This window comes from Abramis brama (assembly GCF_963993115.1).
Source record: "Abramis brama genome assembly, chromosome: 15".
Classification (NCBI taxonomy): Eukaryota; Metazoa; Chordata; class Actinopteri; order Cypriniformes; family Leuciscidae; genus Abramis; species Abramis brama.
Window position 1 is genome coordinate 10,594,895 of NC_139977.1, and position 19,824 is coordinate 10,614,718.

Genomic DNA, 19,824 nt, shown 5'->3' on the forward strand with positions numbered 1-19,824 from the left:
TTATGGATCTGTTTTTGATATTAGAAAAATCATATTCATTGGAGTAAGTGGAGTGACTTAAAACCCTTATTGGTTCATTTGCAAACAGCCCTTGAAACTTATTTTGAGTCTATAAAAATTCCCCAAAAAAATATCTGGTAAATTATTTATTTTTTGTGATGTCCTTTAATTTCATTATTTGTATGTATTTTATTATTGCATTTGCGTTTTTTGTTAAATGTCTTGAGAACCTATGGATTTTTTTTTTTTTTGGTACATTTAAAATTCAGCGTCATGTGGCGACGTAATGACGTAAAAGAATCATTGAACCGGTTCTTTGAAACAAACCGATTCACGGAAATGATTCGATCCAGCGCGCGCGCTCTTGGCTATGATGACGTAACGTCTTTCTTGGTCTCTCTTGTCTCACGTGACTCTAGTTTCGTCGCTTGTGAAAATTTCCTGGAATTGAAATCCTTGTTTTTCGAACCTTTGACTGGCCGAACTAACATTGTATTACCTGATATGAACATTGAACGCGTTCAGCAGAAGTTTCTGAGCAGTTAGCTGACGTAGCGTCTCAGAGAGCGTGTCAAAAGGTGTGTAAGTTAGAGAGAGGGAAAATTAATGTTATTGAGGTCGCAGGATGCCCCGCCGGAAGCGCACACCGGATGAAAGCGGAAGAAGAGCTAAAGTCAGCAGAGTGGAGCACAATGAGGAGACCCTGGTCATATCTGATTCTGATCAAGAGGTACTGTGTACCACCTAGTGTGTGTGTGTGTGTGTTCGTTTAAAGGTTTGAGAGTTGGTTAAGTGGGAAAAACAACAACTTCTCCTTTAAGAAATACCATGGTGACAATTGTTTCTGCTAAACATTGTTAGTACCACATATTTAGTATTGGCTCAGTTGGCTGTGTTGTGTTGTGCTCATTACAATGCCAGTAACGTCACCAAATGGAATTGCAAAATGTGTTGTTTTTGTTTTTCCAAACATTCTAGATTCAATGCACAACATTAACAAAAAACAAAAATAATGTGCCCCTGTAATCTTTAATCAAAATAACTTCCCTTCCCTCTTGCAACAACTTCTCTTCTCTGATGATGTGAGGGCAGGACAAGCTGTCACTCACATGAGATTGACCAATAGCAAACCACAACTATCCAATCAATTTCCCACAGACAAAATCAAGTCCCGCCCTACATTTCTTCTTGCTCCAGAAGCCGTTTCACTCGGATATACGTCACAATAGTGAAGAAAGGACTATTGCAACTTCAGTTTCATGCGATTTTTATAACTATGACATTTTTAAACATAACTGTGGTTCATTTTAAATGAAAGGAATAAAATGACAATAAACCGACTTTAGATTTGACCTTTTTATCCTTAGGAGGACGATAGTCCCCTTAAACGGTCCTCTCGGACATCCCGGAGGAGACGAAGAGAGAACGAGTCCCAACTACGAGGTACCGCAACTCAAGATTTTCTTAACAAATCGTAAATTGTGTCTGAAATATTAGGCGTACGTCTCATTCAGACCCTTCTGTGCCTCAATTCTCTGAAATTTCAGAGATGACGGAAGAAGAGATGCTGCTCTTGGCCATGAGACTGAGCGCTCAGGAAGCGGAGAGCGCTGCCGCAGAGAGACGACAGCTGGAAGACAGCGAGATGCAGAAAGCCATAGAAGAAAGTCTTCATGTTGGGGAAACACTTTTTCTCATAAAGGCTGGAATCCACTACACGACTTTTAAAAATGGGAACAGATTTTAAAGGGGACATATCATGAAAATCTGACTTTAAGTGCTATAATCGGCTCCCCGGTGCATCTACCCAACCCGGCGTCGCCATTTGGAGCAGAAACTCATTTAAAGGGACACACAAATTTGACAAGCTATAATAAATGATCTGTGGGGTATTTTGTGCTGAAATTTCACCGACACATTCTGGGGACGCCATAGATTTATATTACATCTTGTGAAAAGGGGCATAATATGTCACCTTTAAAACACTAGGCATTATACACTTGCTGACTTTCTAAATGGTTAACTTACAGAGAAAAACTGGCACCATGCACTAAACGACTGAGGATCACACACTACCAGACTTTCAAGTCATTCCAAAAACAACCAACATGCACCTCTGCTAGGAGATGACACATGAAAACAATACGTGTTCTAAAATCGACTCAAAATATCAAATTTGTTTAAAGCAAAAAAATCGGAGTCTGTGCCTATCATATACACTATGTGATTTTCTGATGAGAAAACTCCGACTTACCAAAATCTGCAGACTTTCGGCACCTCGTGCAGACTGCAAATCGGAGAGGGGGTGTAAGGGGAAGGTCTGTGCAAATGTGTAGTGGATTCCATCCTTAAGTCTCACAAGTCTCATACCAAAAGAGCAGAATGGCATTAATCAAAAATGCTGTGTGTGTTTCTGCAGGAGAGCGCTGTAAAAGACTCACAGGGTCAGGATGAAGCAGCCAGCTCTTCAGGTCAACCACAGCAGAATGTAGCAAATACAGTATTGCACTTGAGACGAAAGCTGTCTTACCCCAGGCAAGATCAGAGACACAGCGAGAACGAGAGGGAAAAGGCTAGTCCGCTGCAAGAAATGCCTGATCTGTCACAGGTGACCTCTTCGCAACTTTCATCGAGGAGTTTAACTCAGGTCTCCAAGACTCCTGCTACCTCTCAGGTTAGTTTTTATGAAATGGCTTCACATTATATATGTTTTCTTCTTAACCCTATAAAGCCTACTGTATCATATTTGATACACAAATTTCCAAGACCTCTAAATTGTCAAAATGATCTCAACCTTGCTTTTGTACGCAATCTATTATATACCTTCTTTCTTCTGATTGATAGTTTATACTGTTTTAGCAAGTAAAAGGCCTTTTTTGCTGTATATGATACACACAAAAAAATATGATACACAACACAACAAAAAAAGGTCTAAAGGTTCATTTAAAAATACAGTTTTTGGACTTTTATTTCATATATAGTTAAAGGGGTAAAGGGTTAGTTCACCCAAAAATGTAAATTCTGTCATTAATTACTCATCCTCATGTTGTTCCAAACCCGTGAGACTTTGAATGAAGATATTTTTGATGAAATCTGAGAGCTTTCTGATCCCTCCATAGGCGTCATTGCAACTGTCAAGACCCAGAAAGGTAGTAAAGACATTGTTAAAATAGTCCATGTGACTACAGTGGTTCAACCTTAATGTTATGAAGCGACGAGAATACTTTTTGTGTGAAAAAACACACCAAAATATGACTTTATTCAACAATCTCTTCCCTTCCACGTCGTTCTCCTACGCTGTTGACGTAGTGTAAACAGTGCAGCGCTTCCTGGTTCTACGTCAGAACATCGACTCAATATTGGCTATACTAGCTCCTGCGTCAGCATCATGCGCATGTGTCGTGGTGCTCACGTGACCAGCGTCGGCCAATAGTGAGCCGGCCCGGAAGCGCTGCACTGTTTACACTACGCGAACAGCGAAGTAGGAGATCTGACGCAGAAGAGAAGAAATTGTTTAATAAAGTCGTTTTTGTTTTTGTTTTTTGCACACAAAAGTATTCTTGTCACTTCATAACATAACATTTTTTAACCACTGTACGTCACATGGGCTATTTTAACAATATTAGCTATGTTTCCATCCACACGTTTTTATCCGAATTAAGTGATATCGAATGAAAAATTCCTTATGGAAACAGTAAAATTCGATTGAATTTCATGAATATCGAGTCAAATGAAATGCGTTCGGTCTCATCGGATTTTATCTTGATCTGTACGGATTATGCGATAAACGCTGATGGAAACGTTATATGGCGCGATCCATTTTGTCTAGCAAAACTTTGTTCGCAAATGTTTGCTTGAATGTTGTGCGATTCAGTGCGAAAATGAATGGAAACACCTTAAAATGTCTCAAATCAATTCGATATACCAATTTGATCGCAAAACAGCATGTGACGTCATTACGCACAGGTTTTTATTCGCTTTAAAGCCGTTGGATGGTTCAGAAACCTCTCGGATTTAATAAAAAATATCTTCATTTGTGTTCCGAAGATGAACGAAGGTCTTACGGGTTTGGAACAACATGAGGGTGAGTAATTAATGACGAATTTAAAGTTTTGGGTGAACTATCCCTTTAATTATAAAAGTATTAACCTTCCCCTTTGTTTCCCACATGTTGATGCATATTCCCAGGACAAGACCTCAGATAAACTGACAGTCATCAGAGACACTCCGGAGGATGAGTCGTCCCCTGTCTTCCCCAGGCATCGCAGCTTCATTCGCCAGCCTATAGTGTGTGTGGAGAAACTGAGTCAGGAACTCATCCCGGGGAGCGCAGGCTCGATAAACTTTCACACAGAGGACAGCACTGCCACTTCCACCTGCGCCGACAGGTTTCTGTCCCCACAGAAGGATTCACCTCTTTCCAAATGGCCCGTTTACACTCAGGATCGCTTCAGACCAACAAGGGATCTGCCAGAGGACAAAGATGGCCAATCAAATGCTAACGGGAAGGAAGACGATACTCAAATACCTGATGAAGACACTCCTTTACCACAGCTAAGCCAAGGTTTGAGCACAGATCCAGATTCGTGCCTTTCACCTTCTAGAAGATCCCAGAAATCAAGCCCCAAATGTGTGCCCGAAAACAGCAATGAAGACGTCACTGAAACAAGTGTAAGTAGGACAGCTTAAAACTATGTAGATGTTTATCAGTTACGCTACTGTTCAGCCGTGTGGGATTACTATGAGCACGGATCAAAAGTGAGTTAAGACTTAATAATGTTACAAAACTTTTCTATTTCAAGTAAATGTTGTTCTTTTGAACAGTGAAGTAAATGTATCACACAAAAATATTAAGTACCACAATTGTTTTTAACATTTAACACACAAAAAAAATGTTTCTTAAGCACCAAATCAGCATATTAATCAGAATGATGGAAGGATCATGTGACACTAAAGACTGGAGTAATGATGCTGAAAATGTTGCTTTACCATCACAGGAATGAATTATGATTACGTTTGAAATGAAAAAAGGATTTTAAATTGTAAGAAATTCAGAATCATACTGTTTTTACTGTATTTTGATCAAATAAATGCAGTATTGGTGAGCATAAGAGACTTCTTCCAAAAACATTAAAAAGTCTCACCAACCCCTAACATTTGAACAATAGTGTGGATATTCTTCAGAGAGCTTCATTCTAATCCCATTCACATGTTTTTTGTAAAGACTAGTTCTATTTTATCAGGTTTTGACTGGATTAAAGGCCAATTCACACCGAGGATGACAACTATAACAATAAAAGTATAGTTTTAAAAATCGTTCTATAATCAGAACGTTATTCTGCATTGGTGTGTGGATAGTTATCGTTCATGGTGTCAACAGGCCTTAATCCTCTGTAATGCATGTTCTAATCATTTTTATTTCAAAGATTTAACTTATAATTGCACAATTCTGCTCTTGGAGAGCTACCCAAGAAGGTATTATGTGTAAAAATCTTTGGAAATAGTGTACTATATGTAAAATCCTCGAACTACTATGTTACCCATACGTTGTCATTCTGTATAGGATACATACAATGTGAATTGGGATTCGCCCTAGATCTCCAGAGATGAGATTGAACATCCCTGACTCTATCTATCATCTCTATTTGTGTTCTAACTCTATTGTGTTATCATTTTCACAGAAAACTCCTGACCAAAAGCAAGTGGAGGATCAAACCACTCAGGGTGAGAATGTAAAATCTGACACTGGTATGTTGTTTCTTACACTCCTCCTCTCTACTGTGGCCATACTGGCAATGTTTGCTCTATTGACTCTGAGACATATGGCCTAGAACCAAGAGTTTTCAACTTGCCATCTTTGTCTAATGCTGCCACACAAATATAGATTAACTTGCATAGTTCATTTCTAAGTGGTACTTTGGGGATGTATAATCATGTCAAACGAAGTGCTTAGTGTTGAGTATAGAAGTAAGGCAGTTTGATTGTGAGTTCTGGCAATAGAAACGCATTTACTTTATGCTTCAAGTTGCATGTGTGGTTGACCCACTGTTGCTGCAAGACTGAGCTGTGTTTTGTAGTATTCGTCACCACACAGAGCGAGTTTGGTTCCTGCCGACAGGGCCTGACAAGTTATTGGGTTCTCTGTGCGATGGTTCCATACAAATGTTAATTCAGCAAGGCCAATTATTCAGCCTTTTTAATAAAAAAAAGTTGAAGTTGAAAAGCTCCTATTGACTCTACCGTTAATAATTTTATACAGAGTGACCATAAAGACATGTATAATGGTAGAAAAGATTTCTATTTCAAATAATTGCTGTTCTTTTAAGCTTTTTATTAATCAACGAATCCTACAAAAACATATGTAAGAAGTCTGACAAGAGGCTTCTTTCAAAAACATGTAAAAATATAGCTGCAAGCAGCAATACGGGGCCAAGCCCTGCAAGGCAGAGCAAGCAACAGCCGCTGTAGCGCAATGCGGAGCCAGAAGAGCAAAACATCAGAAATTTAATGTACATCAAGCACAGTAAGCACATCAATTACAGCAGCACAGCTAGCATTTAAGCACCAACAGCAGTGCAGAGCCGGAAGGAATTTAAATTATTATTTTATACACAATTTCAAAGTCGCCCCACACTGGTCTCGAACCCACGACCACAATGGTTCGGGATTCATGACGCATGGTTGAACCACTTGCGCCACCCAGAGGACATGTTTTACAAAGCTGCAGAGGAGAGGCTTCAGTGTGTGAATGAGCACACAAAATCATGTTAACGAGATTAGCATGCTAAGCTAACTTAATGCTAATATAGCTTATGATGTGGTACATCCAATGCTGGCAAAATAGATATCCTCAGATTCGACATGACGCAAGGAATCGATAGACACCAATTTTATGATTTTGTGACAAACTGTTCACAAGTTACAGCCTCTGAACCAATTATGGGTTGACCTCATTAAGTTTGCGACATCATAACTTTTTTTTTCCAGTATAGCAAAAAAATCGGGGACAGTACTTTTATGCGGCTCAGTCCGAAGATCATTTGAGTACATGTTTGGACAAAATTAGACCAATTTTGAAGGAGGAGTAGCGAAAAAACTGTTTTACATTCACTCCAATATGGCGGCCAGTCACATTGTTGATAAATAACATATGAGATATCGTTGAAATCGGCATAAGCCAAGGAATATATTGACATAAAGAAATCAAATTTCAAGCAATGTTAGCAAAAGTTATAAGCGTTTTTTCAAAAAACAATGATATCTCTGGAACACTAGGTGGCGCTGTGATCAAATTTCTCAGGTACCTTCGGGCCATGCTAATGATGATCCATACCAAATTTGGTGAAGAAATTTCAAATAGTTTAAAAGATATTGCAAATTATGACATCATTCAAAATGGCGGACACGTGGTACATCCCATCATGGCAAAATCGATATCCACGGATTTGTCATGACCCAAGGAATCGATAGACACCAAGTTTATAATTTTCTGACAAACTGTTCATAAGTTATTGGCCAAAATATGCATTTTCCATATCTCATGACCCGTAGGTGGCGCTGTTCCCAACTTTGGCATGGAACCTCAGATCATGCTTCCGATGAAGTGTACCAATTTTCGTTTCGATTGATCAAAGTTTGGCCGAGCTATAGCTTCTGAACCAATTTTGGGTCGACCTCGTTAAGTTTGCGACGTCATAACTTTTGATCAGAGAAGAATAAAAAAAATCGGGGACAGTACTTTTATGCGGCTCAGTCCGAAGATCATTTGAGTACATGTTTGGACAAAATTAGACCAATTTTGAAGGAGGAGTAGCAAAAAAACTGCATACTGTACTTTTCAAAATGGCCACTACTGTAATGGGCGGAGTCTTAATGTAAGATATTGGTTCTAATCAGCATGATGAGATGAATCAGGTGTACTAAGTTTCATTTTTCTAGATCAAAGGGTTCAAAAGTTATAACCATTTCAATGTTGAATTTTTGAACTGCTGGTGGCGCTATAGAGTTGGACCTAGAGACTCAAAAATTGCTACAATTACTTTTCATTACCATCACTACAAGTGTGCCAAATTTCATCATTTTCCTATGTATGGTTCATAGGGCTGCCATAGACTTCAAGAGGAGGAAGAAGAATAATAATAATAATAATAAATATAGCTGCAAGCAGCAATACAGGGGCCAAGCCCTGAAGCAGCAGCAACTCTCCCCATCACTCCCCTCCCTGCCCCTCTCCTGATCCCTGCCCCTCTCCTGACCCCTGCCCCTCTCCTGCCCCCTCTGCCCCTCTCCTGCCCTTCCTTGAATTTTTGAACTGGTGGTGGCGCTATAGAGGTGGTCCTAGAGACTCTAAAATTGGTCCAATTGCTATTCATTACAATCACTACAAGTGTGCTAAATTTGAAAAAAAAAAAAAACAGCTGTTTTAGTAGTACAAGTGAAAATGAACTCAATATGAAGATGTTTTATATAAATTTGCTGCATGTTATATTTATGGAGATCCTTTCTCAGATACACATCATGTGTGGAACTAAAACAACTTTTCCACCACTTAAGGCCACAGTACCTCTTCAGTCTGGACATGTGCCACACAGGAATCGAACCCACGACCGTAATGGTTCGGGATTCATGACACATGGTTTAACAACTTGCGCCACTCAGAGGACGTAAATTTCAAAGCTGCAGAGGAGAGGCTTCAGTGTAAGAATAAGCACACAAAAACATGTTAACGAGATTAGCATGCTAAGCTAGCTTAATGCTAATGTAGCTTATGGTTATCCTGATAGCTCTAGAGCCACATTAGAAAGAATGGCATCTGGTTAGCATGCTAACCAATTATTATGCTAAGGTAACTGGCATAAGGCAACATACACAGGCTAGGTCAAATTCGGAGATGAATATCTCAGGAACGGTAGCGAATATCAAAAATCTGTTCAGTCATTTCTGTGCAGCTCAGTCCAAAGAACATCTGATCAAATTTTGGACAAAATTGAGTAAGATTTGAAGGAGGAGTAGCGAAAAAACTGTTTTTCATTTGTTCCAATATGGCGGATAGTCACATTGTTGGAAAATGACAAATGAGATATCGACGGAATCGGCATAAGCCAAAGAATGTAATGACATAAAGAAATCAAAATTTGAACAATATTTACAAAAGTTATAAGCGTTTTTACAAAAGACCTTATATCTCTGGAACACTAGGTGGCGCTGTGCTCAATCTTCTCATGTACTTTCAGGACATTGTGTCGATGATCCATACTAAATTTTGTGAAGATATGTCAAATAGTTTAAAAGTTATTGCAAATTATGACAAAATTCAAAATGGCGGACACGTGGTACATCCCATCCTGGCAAAATCGGTATGCATGGATTTGGCATGACCCAAGGAATCCATAGATACCACATTTATGATTTTCTGACAAACTGTTCAAAAGTTATTGACCAAAATAGCTATTTTCCATATCTCATGACCCGTAGGTGGCGCTGTTCCCAACTTTGGCACGGACCCTCAAACAATGCTTCCAATCAAGTGTATCAATTTTTGTTTCGATTGATCAAACTTTGGCCGAGATACAGCCTCTACACCAATTTTGGGTCAACCTCATTAAGTTTGCGACATCATAACTTTTGAACAAAGATGAATAAAAAAAATCTGTTCAGTCATTTCTATGCGGCTCAGTCCAAAGATCATTTGAGCAAATTTTGGACAAAATTGGACAAATTTTGAAGGAGGAGTAGCGAAAAAACGGAATACTGTACTTTACAAAATGGCTACTACTGTAATGGGCGGAGTCTTAATGTAAGCTATTGATTTTGATCACCATGATGAGATGAATCAAGTGTACTAAGTTTTATTTCTCTAGATCAAAGGGTTCAAAAGTTATAACCATTTCAATGTTGAATTTTTGAACTGGTGGTGGCGCTATAGAGTTGGTCCTAGAGACACCAAATTTGGTCCAATTACTATTCATGGCTATCTCTACAACTGTGCCAAATTTCATCATTTTCCTATGTACGGTTCATAGGGCTGCCATAGACTTCCATTGGCGGAAGAAGAAGAAGAAGAAGAAGAAGAAGAATAATAATAATAAGAAAACTAACAGATACAATAGGTGCCTTGCCCCTTCGGGGCTTGGCCCCTAATAAGAAAACTAACAGATACAATAGGTGCCATAGCCCCTTCGGGGCTTGGCCCCTAAAAATAAAATAATCTTTTGAACGGTAGTGCACAATATCTGTGATTCTGAACACTTGGGTTCACCCTAATCATTTCATCATGTGTTAATCTGCAGAAAAAGCTCCAAACCAGTCTTGGAATGAAATTACCAGTCACATGGTCTTGCATTTAGCAGATGATGATGATGATGAAGATGATGATGGCAGTGAAGAGGTAGGCAGGATACTGTACTTTAAAGTTAACAGTTTGTAAATTTAAAACAGCTGCATGTTAATGCACAAGGATATTATTATATTAATCAGTATTTGAATGTATTTCCGATTATGTAAGCCCCTTGTAAGCACAATATTGCCATAACCAGTTACAGCTAATGTTCTGGTTTCTAGAAATTCGAATCTGCCAGTACTCAGGATTTTGGGTCAAAACATCCACATAAATGAACATTCACTTGTATCAGTGCATGTCCAAAAAATATAATATGTGCATGTCTTCGATTATTGGGAATATGCTGATTACAAAAATATTCCAATAGCTACATATAAACATCCAGGTTTAACCAGAATTGGAAAATGATGTCATTTGCAGGTTCTCTTCCCAAGCCCGGTCAAGAGGATTTCAATCAGGACTAAGCTTTCTCCAAACCAGTCCTGTATCTCTTCAGCTACCATCACCCTCGATCCTTCCACACAAGACACACAAATGTCTCAGTCTGTCCTGGAGGAGGACTCAAGAGCGTCCAAAGGTGCTGAATCCCAAACCTCTGACTGTAAACCTACACATACTTCAGTGGGAAAAGGACCATGCACGATCTCCTACTACTGGGGAGTGCCTTTCTGTCCAATGGGGCAAAGCCCGGACGAGTACACGCGTGTGATCATGTGTCAGATGGAGGTGTACGAGAAGAGCCTGAAGGAGGCCCAGCGAAAGCTGCTGCGCAAAGCAGATTGGGGGCAGCCAGTGAGTGACATCAACTGTCAAAACGTCACATTACAGCGTTTATAGGAACAATCTGAAACTGATCAGCTTTCCTTATGAATATTCCTCAATCCTCAAGATTGTCAAATGATACATTTGTTTGTTTTTAGGTGTTGCCTGGCTCCTCAGAGAGGCCGTTCGCTGGGAGGAGATGGAAGCGCAACAGAGCTCCTCAGCTGTCAGAGGATGAGGAGGAGAATGAAGAAGAGGGAGGGAAGGAAAAGAACAGAAAAGCGGTAGAAGAAGAGAGGGAGGAAGAAAGGCAGAGGTCTGTGGTGGGGTCACAGGAGGAGGCTGAGGGAGGACAGAGCGAAACATACGTAGTCGTGTCTTCTCCAGAGACAAAAGATGAGCAGGTAGTGAGTATACTGGTTTTGGTATTACTGTAATCTCTATATCAGGGTGATTGTTTAGATCTAGGGATGTCGGTGTCGTGTGAAATTAACCGATTTTGTTGTCAGAACTAGAATTTCAGCATGATCCATGGCTCCAAGTAGCTTTGTAGGGTTTTTTTGTGTGTGTAATACCATCATCAACCACAAGATGACACTCCAGTTATTGACTGTAACAAAGACAGCACCTGTTGCTGATATCTTGTTTGCCTTCTCAACAGGAAAAAAGCCCTTTCCTCAGCCAAGAGGAGCCTGTAACTGCAGCTGCAAATAGATCTTTCAGGTAAAATAGCGTGTAGTTCTGGTGTTTCCACCAATTATGTCACACATTCTACCCTTTGAAAGAACTAGGTGGAACACTCAGGAACACTTTACTTAAAGCCTTTATGTGAATGCATTATAAAAGTACTTTTAATGTAGTAATTATGCCTTGTAATGCATTGTATGGTCTAATATACCTTAAAACATTTAAGGGTCTGCAAGTTAAAAAGACACAAGACATGTATTATGTTACAAAAGATTTATATTTAATTTGTTAATTATTAATTATATTTAATTTAAGATTTATATAATAAATGCTTTTCTTTTGAACCTCCTGTTCATCAAAGAAAAAATGTATCATAGCATAATATAAATGTATTGTATATCATTTACCTTTGTTTTATTGCATATGTACCCATTTTAATTTTCTCATTTCTTATATACAGTATTTGAAGGAATAGCTGGCATAGAACTGAAAGAATTACTCAAAGTGATGAAGTGGATGGTGCTGAAGCTCTAAAAAAGGACAAGTAGCATCATAAAAGTATTATAAAGCTGTCGTATCGCATCTCATTGACAGGAAGAAAACTCCGTGGGATATTTCAGATGAAACTCAAATAAAAGGTCCAGCTGAGCTGGAGGAACAGGAAGTCCAGACTCATGAGGGTTGTGACGAGGATGAGATAGTTTGTCCAGGTAAGTGACTCTACAGTAGATGATGAAAGCCTTTCCTGTGGCATAAACATAATTCGGTTGAATGTGAATACAGAGACTCAGATGACTGGAAACAGCTCACCAGAGCTAATGATCACCAGTCCCGCCAGTCCCGCACAGGTACAGTAGCACTATACAAACACACAGGCAGCATCCTTAAAGAAATACACAAGCAGATTGAAGGACCTTGTAATTATAAGAGAGCTTCCCTGGTTCACAGCCCCAGTCTCGCGCTGCCAGCGAGGTGATGGAGGTGATGGAGGTGGAGGAGGGAGACGGTGCGTCTGTGGCAGCGGAGGAGATGATGGAGCAGGAGATCGATCCAGCAGAAGCTGCTCCTCCTCACGGTCAGAGGATGGAGTGTCCCATGTGCAATAAACTCTTCCCCTTCAGCAGGATCGAGATCCACGCCGCTTTCTGTGACGGCGAAGCAGATCAGCAGGAAGAACAATCACAAGGTCACCTTTATTTATAGAGCGCTCTATACCATGCAGATTGTTTCAAAGCAGGGTTAAACAGGAAAATAATGATTCAGTGATGGAAATGAAAGACCATAGTAAAGTCATTATTGAGCTGAAATCAGTTCTGAGATTATTCAGATCCGTTCAGTAACTGTAATATGAAATGAGTTCAGTTCAGCTATAAAGCAGCTCTGTAGAAAACAGTGATGTCATCGTCTAGCTAAGTTCGGTTCTCATCCTATAGTGTCAGTACAGTCAAATCAGTAATATTGCTGAATATTATGTGTGAAGCATGTATGCTGAATATAATATTCAGTGTGCAAATAGATCTAGGGAAGAAGATCAATCATATTCATTATGCAAATATTATGATTATTATAATGGACTCCATGCACAATCGTGTTCGCATTTAACATCAGTGTCCATCGTGACTTCCGGTGCTGTGCTGGGTATGGAGATTTAGCACAAAATTAAGTCTTCAGGAAGTGTCACATAACAGAACAAATTAACATTGATCCGATCCACCTTCAAATTAAAGGAATTACGTATTACTAAAACGTTATGGTTATACTTAATAATGTATTAATATATAATGTAATTATTTGTAATCAACAGTTATTAGACATATGACAGAAAGAGTTTGCGTAGCACTGAGATTTTAGTGGAAATACATATGCAGTCGGTGTGCATAGAGTCTATTATCCGTGAGATATTTGTGGAAAAGGTCCATAAATTTGTGAAATGAAATATTTTATTTTATTGTAGTTGTTGCCCGACGGAAGAGGACCAGAGGAAATTTAACAGAGGCGTCTCAGCGATCTGGCAAGTAGGTGAAGCAAACATGAACATGTTGAGAATAAATTACAATAGTAGTGTCATAAAAGACACGACACACTGTCTTTTAATGCTCTTTTTCTTCACAGATCAGTAGAGATGGAGAAGTTGTTTTCTCCCCAGGAGTATCCAGAACATGTTGAGTCGTGCTTTAAAAAGAAAGACCCAGGAACTAATCAGGTGACCGTTACATACTGAAACAAGTATGCTTACTCATCACTTTTAAATGTTTTGTATTGTGTCAGGGCTCGACATTGTCTTTTCATGTTCTTGTCCTTTGGACAAGTAAATCAGTCATTCACTTGTCCGAGTAAAACATTTGTTTTATTTTTATTTTTTGTGTTGTAAATATAATTTATTCTGAAGCAATATTCTCATCACTGTTCAGTCAGCGTTGACATATTTAAATCTGCATATTTATGATATTTTCACCTTTATAAAGGGCATTTTTACCCTCTAATATTATAAATATATGCTTTATCTTTCATTTTAAATCCTTAAATTTGATCAATAAATTAAATTAGAATAAAAAGACACTATAGGGCTGTTACCAATCAAATTAAATAATTTACACTGAAAAATTACAACTGCTTTAAATAATGTTATGAGATTTGTTTTAAAACATTTTTTGAATATACAAATAAGAAATGTTGGAAAGAATGATACTTTTAAACACTAAACCGCCAGTAGGTGGCGGCAGGTGACCGTCTTAATGAGCGAGTCATTCATTCAAACGATTCGTTCAGTGAGTCGTTGAATCTTTGACTCAACCGTCTAAAATCTAAGTGGCTTAATATTAATTACTTGTTTATTGAACTGTCATATTAAATCAGCCACATTTTCAGTTGTGATGTTATTCACACTCTTGGTCGTGTGATGTTGCTTAACTGTATTTAACTGTACTGTTTTTTTACCGCAGTGTGTTAACTGAGTTTCTTTTGTGTGTGCTGCGCTCATTTGTTTCCATTTCTCCTCTTCTCGATAACGCAACCTGGTTACCGTCAGTACATTATAAATGTTGTATTAGTATCCACTATCAATTGGCACTTACGCTAAATGAATGCTGAATCGTTCTCGCAATTTGGTGATTCCCTAGTTAGTTTGTTATTGCCGTTTTAATCAGGCTACTAATTATAACTCTCTTTCACTTGATCCTTCAAAAAATCCACTCGTCCCAGACAAGCGTTAATGTCGAGCCCTGTGTTTGTATCGAGTTTCATTATTGTCGTGTTTTTGCAGGAAAACGGCCTACTTTCTGCTCTGGAACGGACAGAACGGAGACCCACTGGTGTGTAATATTGATTTACATTTACATTTATTGAATACATTTACATATTGATTGAATTTCTGCTGTTTATGCCAATAAAGCTTGAGCGATGAGGCTTTTTATTATGTTTAATTCTTCACTTTCAGGCAGTGATGAACCTGGACCATCCGATGTTTCTACAAAGAGCAGCTGGTACAATTTCAGTATTGTTTGCTAAACATTGTATGTGCATATGCCTTTAATTTTCCCCCCATAAAATCAGCACTGATCATTTCATGAATGCTTCCCCAGCGATCCCGCGGTGACGGCGACGTCTGAAAGCGTAGACTCCTCGTCGATGACTTCCTGTCCCAGTAACACCTTCAGTCCTCGATCAGAGAACACCGACTGCCTTATTGACTCCTCTAAGAACAGCCTAAGACTCTCAAGAAAAAGAAAATTCAAAAGATAGTGTCGACGTGCGCTTTTAGTAACACTGGTGTCTGTGCTTTTCAATGCCTCTCCATTTCTATGGCTTTTTATAAAATGAAAAATGCACAAATTTATACATTTAAAGCCTTTGTTGTGTTATAAATGTGTATTAAATGATATTGACAGCTCATGACGTTTGTATTAAGTTTCTGTTTTTAACCTATCAAACATAACTTCTGCCTTTGCCCTTTTCTTCAGTGAAATTTCACGAGGGAGAAAAAGTTCCCCACGCATATGAAAGAGAGTTGCTTGGTTTGAAATTGAGCGGTGCTTCATCGAAGTTTTTGTGAGCGCATTTTTACAGCAGTCTTTTCATTGAGAAGCTTGCAAATATTTACCATGTCGTTTTCTGAATGTCCCTTCTTAAGTGCTGGGTATATTTTAAGGGCTTACAGATATGTTGTCTTTCTCTAAACATGCTAGTCAGTCTCCGCCCAGATGAACTACAGGTTGACTAGAAATATTTAAGCCACGTGGAATGAAGTAATGCAACATTAATATGCCATTCTGGTTTCTTTTTAGTTGGATATATACACACACACACTCAGGATCAGAGGTTTGGGATAAGCAGTGTGTGATTTGTGTATTGTGTAATGTAATTTTATTTGTGTGATGGCAGCGCCATCTTGTGGAATTTGTATGATACAGCACTTTTGTAATTTCTTTTATATTTCTTTCACACTTTTTCCAACATTGATAATAACTGAGAATAAAATCAGCATATAGAAGCATATTAGATCATGTGACACTGAAGACTGGAGTAATGAAGTTGAAAATTCAGATGATGATTGAAGAATTGGTCTGTTTTCATGCTTTCCCCCTGCACATGTGCAAATGTCCTCAAAGAAAAGAGAGAATATGGAGGGAAACAGGAGGAATGTATGTCACTCAGTGAGGGAGGGGGTGACGTCTCTGTGGGACACTTTGTATTGAAATTGTGACCCAGTTATGTGGGATTCATGAGAATGTCCTAAAGTATGGACAGAACAAGTTTTCTGCACTCCATATCTGCTGTGGAAAATAAAATGTGAAAACTTTGAAGGTCCAATACATTTAAGTTTTTAACATGTAAATGTTTTAATGACACTTTTTCTGTTTTATTTTAGTACAATAAGGCTCAATGTTAATGCATTAGTTGCAGTATATATGATAATGTAATTAGTTGATGAATTAGTACTCCTGATGTAATGTAACAACATTTATAGCATTAATGAATCTACTTTATAGATAGGTTAGGTTAATTATAAATGCAACATTGTTCATTGTTAATTCATGTTCATCCATAAAACGTGAACTAATAATAATTGACACAACTTGAAATGTCAAAAATGCATTAGTAAATGCTGTAAAAAAAAACAAAAAAAAACGTTCATTATATGCATTAACTAAAAATTCATGTAAACAAATTGAAGTTTATTGAAAAGTTTTATGATTATTTTATGTTTAAATAAAGAAAATATTTAATCAAATGTATTAAATAAACACAACTGAAATAAAGAGCCAATATGTGTAAAATAATAACGGTTATGATGTTTGCAGGCATTATTTGCAAAGCCTCAGAACAAGTTCCCATGTGATTTGACACTGAAATATGCGAATATTGTCTCGGTATCTGCTGGAGAGGATCTGTATGTGTATGATTATGTAGAAATTCTTGGAAATGCTCCACCCTCATTTCATCTTAAAAAACAAAGAACGTTTGGGTTTAGAGTGTGATACACATACAAAAATAATAAGGAAAACTTGGTGCACATAATCTTTGAAAGAAGCCTGCACTTCACACATTTTATGTTCAAAAAATCAAAGATTATAAACCATCCCTGCTAAAAAACAAACAGCTAAAACAAGCTAGGCTAGTTAGCTGGTCTTAGCTGGTTTAAGATGCAAGTAGCTGGTTTTAGCTGGTCTCGGCTGGTTTTAGAGGGGTTTTGGCCATTTGTTTAGCTGGACAAACTGGTGTTCTGCTGGTTTTAGCTGGTCTCGGCTGGTTTTAGAGGGGTTTTAGCCATTTGTTTAGCTGGCCAAACTGGTGTTCTGCTGGTTTTAGCTGGTCTCGGCTGGTTTTAGAGGGGTTTTAGCCATTTGTTTAGCGGCCCAAACTGGTGTTCTGCTAGTTTTAGCTGGTCTCGGCTGGTTTTAGAGGGGTTTTAGCCATTTGTTTAGCTGCCCAAACTGGTGTACTGCTAGTTTTAGCTGGTCTCGGCTGGTTTTAGAGGGGTTTTAGCCATTTGTTTAGCTGCCCAAACTGGTGTACTGCTGGTTTTAGCTGGTCTCAGCTGGTTTTAGATGAGTTTTGGCCATTTGTTTAGCTGGCCAAACTGGTGTTCGGCTAGTTTTAGAGGGGTTTTAGCCATTTGTTTAGCTGGCCAAACTGGTGTTCTGCTGGTTTTAGCTGGTCTCGGCTGGTTTTAGAGGGGTTTTAGCCATTTGTTTAGCTGCCCAAACTGGTGTTCTGCTGGTTTTAGCTGGTCTCGGCTGGTTTTAGAGGGGTTTTAGCCATTTGTTTAGCGGCCCAAACTGGTGTTCTGCTAGTTTTAGCTGGTCTCGGCTGGTTTTAGAGGGGTTTTAGCCATTTGTTTAGCTGCCCAAACTGGTGTACTGCTGGTTTTAGCTGGTCTCAGCTGGTTTTAGATGAGTTTTGGCCATTTGTTTAGCTGGCCAAACTGGTGTTCGGCTAGTTTTAGAGGGGTTTTAGCCATTTGTTTAGCTGGCCAAACTGGTGTTCTGCTGGTTTTAGCTGGTCTCGGCTGGTTTTAGAGGGGTTTTAGCCATTTGTTTAGCTGCCCAAACTGGTGTACTGCTGGTTTTAGCTGGTCTCAGCTGGTTTTAGATGAGTTTTGGCCATTTGTTTAGCTGGCCAAACTGGTGTTCTGCTAGTTTTAGCTGGTCTCGGCTGGATTTAGAGGGGTTTTAGCCATTTGTTTAGCTGGCCAAACTGGTGTTCTGCTGGTTTTAGCTGGTCTCGGCTGGTTTTAGAGGGGCTTTAGCCATTTTTTTTTGCTGCCCAAACTGGTGTTCTGCTGGTTTTAGCTGGTCTCGGCTGGTTTTAGAGGGGTTTTGGCCATTTTTAGCTGCCCAAACTGGTGTTCTGCTGGTTTTAGCTGGTCTCGGCTGGTTTTAGAGGGGTTTTGGCCATTTTTAGCTGCCCAAACTGGTGTTCTGCTGGTTTTAGCTGGTCTCGGCTGGTTTTAGAGGGGTTTGGGCCATTTTTTTGCTGCCCAAACTGGTGTTCTGCTGGTTTTAGCTGGTCCAACTAAATAAATTGGCCAAAACCTCTCTAAAAGCAGCCAAGCAGCTTGGGCTGGTTTTAGCTGTGTTGTTTCAACAGAGGCTCTTGCTTTTGTCACTTGTGTGTTTATCAAGTTTTTTTCAGTTGATTCACACTTCCATCATACACATATCACTTCACACGCTCTTTGAGCATGCTCAGGTTTGTCAATGTGATATTGTGACGTATATTTTATTCTGGGGGGAAAAAAACAGCTGAAACAAAGGCTTTTGTGTTGTTAAATTTGGAACAGATTTTAGTTCTGGCTTAAAGGATTTTATTTTACAGCAATAAGACTTTATGGACTTGTGAAAGGAAACTCAGAGGAGTTAAACAGGTCTAGTTTTGTTCCATTATCGGCCCAGCACTTCTGCTACTATTTGGCAGAAGCCCAGAATCCTTGTGGCCTCGCACAGCCTCGAGAAGTTGAGCAAAACAAGGAAGCTCATGAGTTGTTAATACTGAGCAGTATTTCTTGCAAGATTGCAAACTAAAACATGAAGTGTCATATTTCAGATTTCACTGCCAAGAGAGAAAGGAAAAACCACTGCAATAAGTATGTTGACATTTGAGCTAAATCTGATTTCAGGATGCCACAAACTTCCTGAGAAAGCTTGCTTTTCCATCGGGTCAAGGTCGGTTTTAAAAGAAAATTCAGGCAGACCGTCCCATAACTCGAAAGTACCATTGCCATGTTTCTTTGTCCAGTTTGTGTTCCAGTTATTTCATACACTTCCTGTGGAGTGTTTCCTCTCTCTAGCGTCTGCCTATAGAGTTTTGTTTGTTTTTGATATGATATCATTTTCGTCGCCTATATTAATTTAAATACTTCAACATCCCACCCTGGTGGTCTTGTATTATTCCCATTGCTATGGTTTTCCTTCGAAGATTACTTAAATTTAGCTCAATAATGCATTTTCCACTTTTGCCTGATTAGCATTCTTAGAACCTGCCATTGGTTCGACAAACAAGTAGCCCCGCCTCCAAATCGTGCCATTGGTTGAGCC

The 19,824-nt window shown here is 39.0% G+C and overlaps 1 protein-coding gene across 4 annotated transcripts; it reads left to right on the top strand.

Annotated features, from left to right (window-relative positions):
- The first annotated feature begins 328 nt into the window (after positions 1-328).
- uimc1 (ubiquitin interaction motif containing 1) lies at positions 329-16,282 on the top strand. 4 transcript variants are annotated; one of them, XM_084137402.1, is made up of 18 exons: positions 329-730; positions 1,368-1,443; positions 1,548-1,675; positions 2,420-2,674; positions 4,189-4,671; positions 5,682-5,748; positions 10,290-10,387; positions 10,760-11,131; positions 11,260-11,508; positions 11,763-11,824; positions 12,383-12,498; positions 12,572-12,636; positions 12,737-12,974; positions 13,743-13,803; positions 13,901-13,991; positions 15,051-15,099; positions 15,225-15,270; positions 15,370-16,282. In XM_084137402.1, exons 1-18 carry the CDS (start codon positions 626-628, stop codon positions 15,527-15,529), a joined length of 2,721 nt encoding a protein of 906 aa, XP_083993528.1. In that variant the 5' UTR covers positions 329-625; the 3' UTR covers positions 15,530-16,282. The 4 variants fall into 4 exon arrangements, with proteins under 4 accessions (XP_083993528.1, XP_083993529.1, XP_083993530.1 ...); XM_084137403.1 differs by having other exon boundaries at positions 11,260-11,505; XM_084137404.1 differs by having other exon boundaries at positions 5,682-5,724.
- The last annotated feature ends 3,542 nt before the right edge of the window (positions 16,283-19,824 follow it).

What these genes read in the sequence shown, in the direction of transcription:
- uimc1 (XM_084137402.1), top strand. Translation starts at nt 626, where the DNA reads ATGCCCCGCCGGAAGCGCACACCGGATGAAAGCGGAAGAAGAGCTAAA. An exon ending in CCATAGAAGAAAGTCTTCAT is followed by an intron (nt 1,676 to 2,419) that starts GTTGGGGAAACA and finishes GTGTTTCTGCAG; the next exon opens with GAGAGCGCTGTAAAAGACTC. An exon ending in GTCCCGCCAGTCCCGCACAG is followed by an intron (nt 12,637 to 12,736) that starts GTACAGTAGCAC and finishes CCTGGTTCACAG; the next exon opens with CCCCAGTCTCGCGCTGCCAG.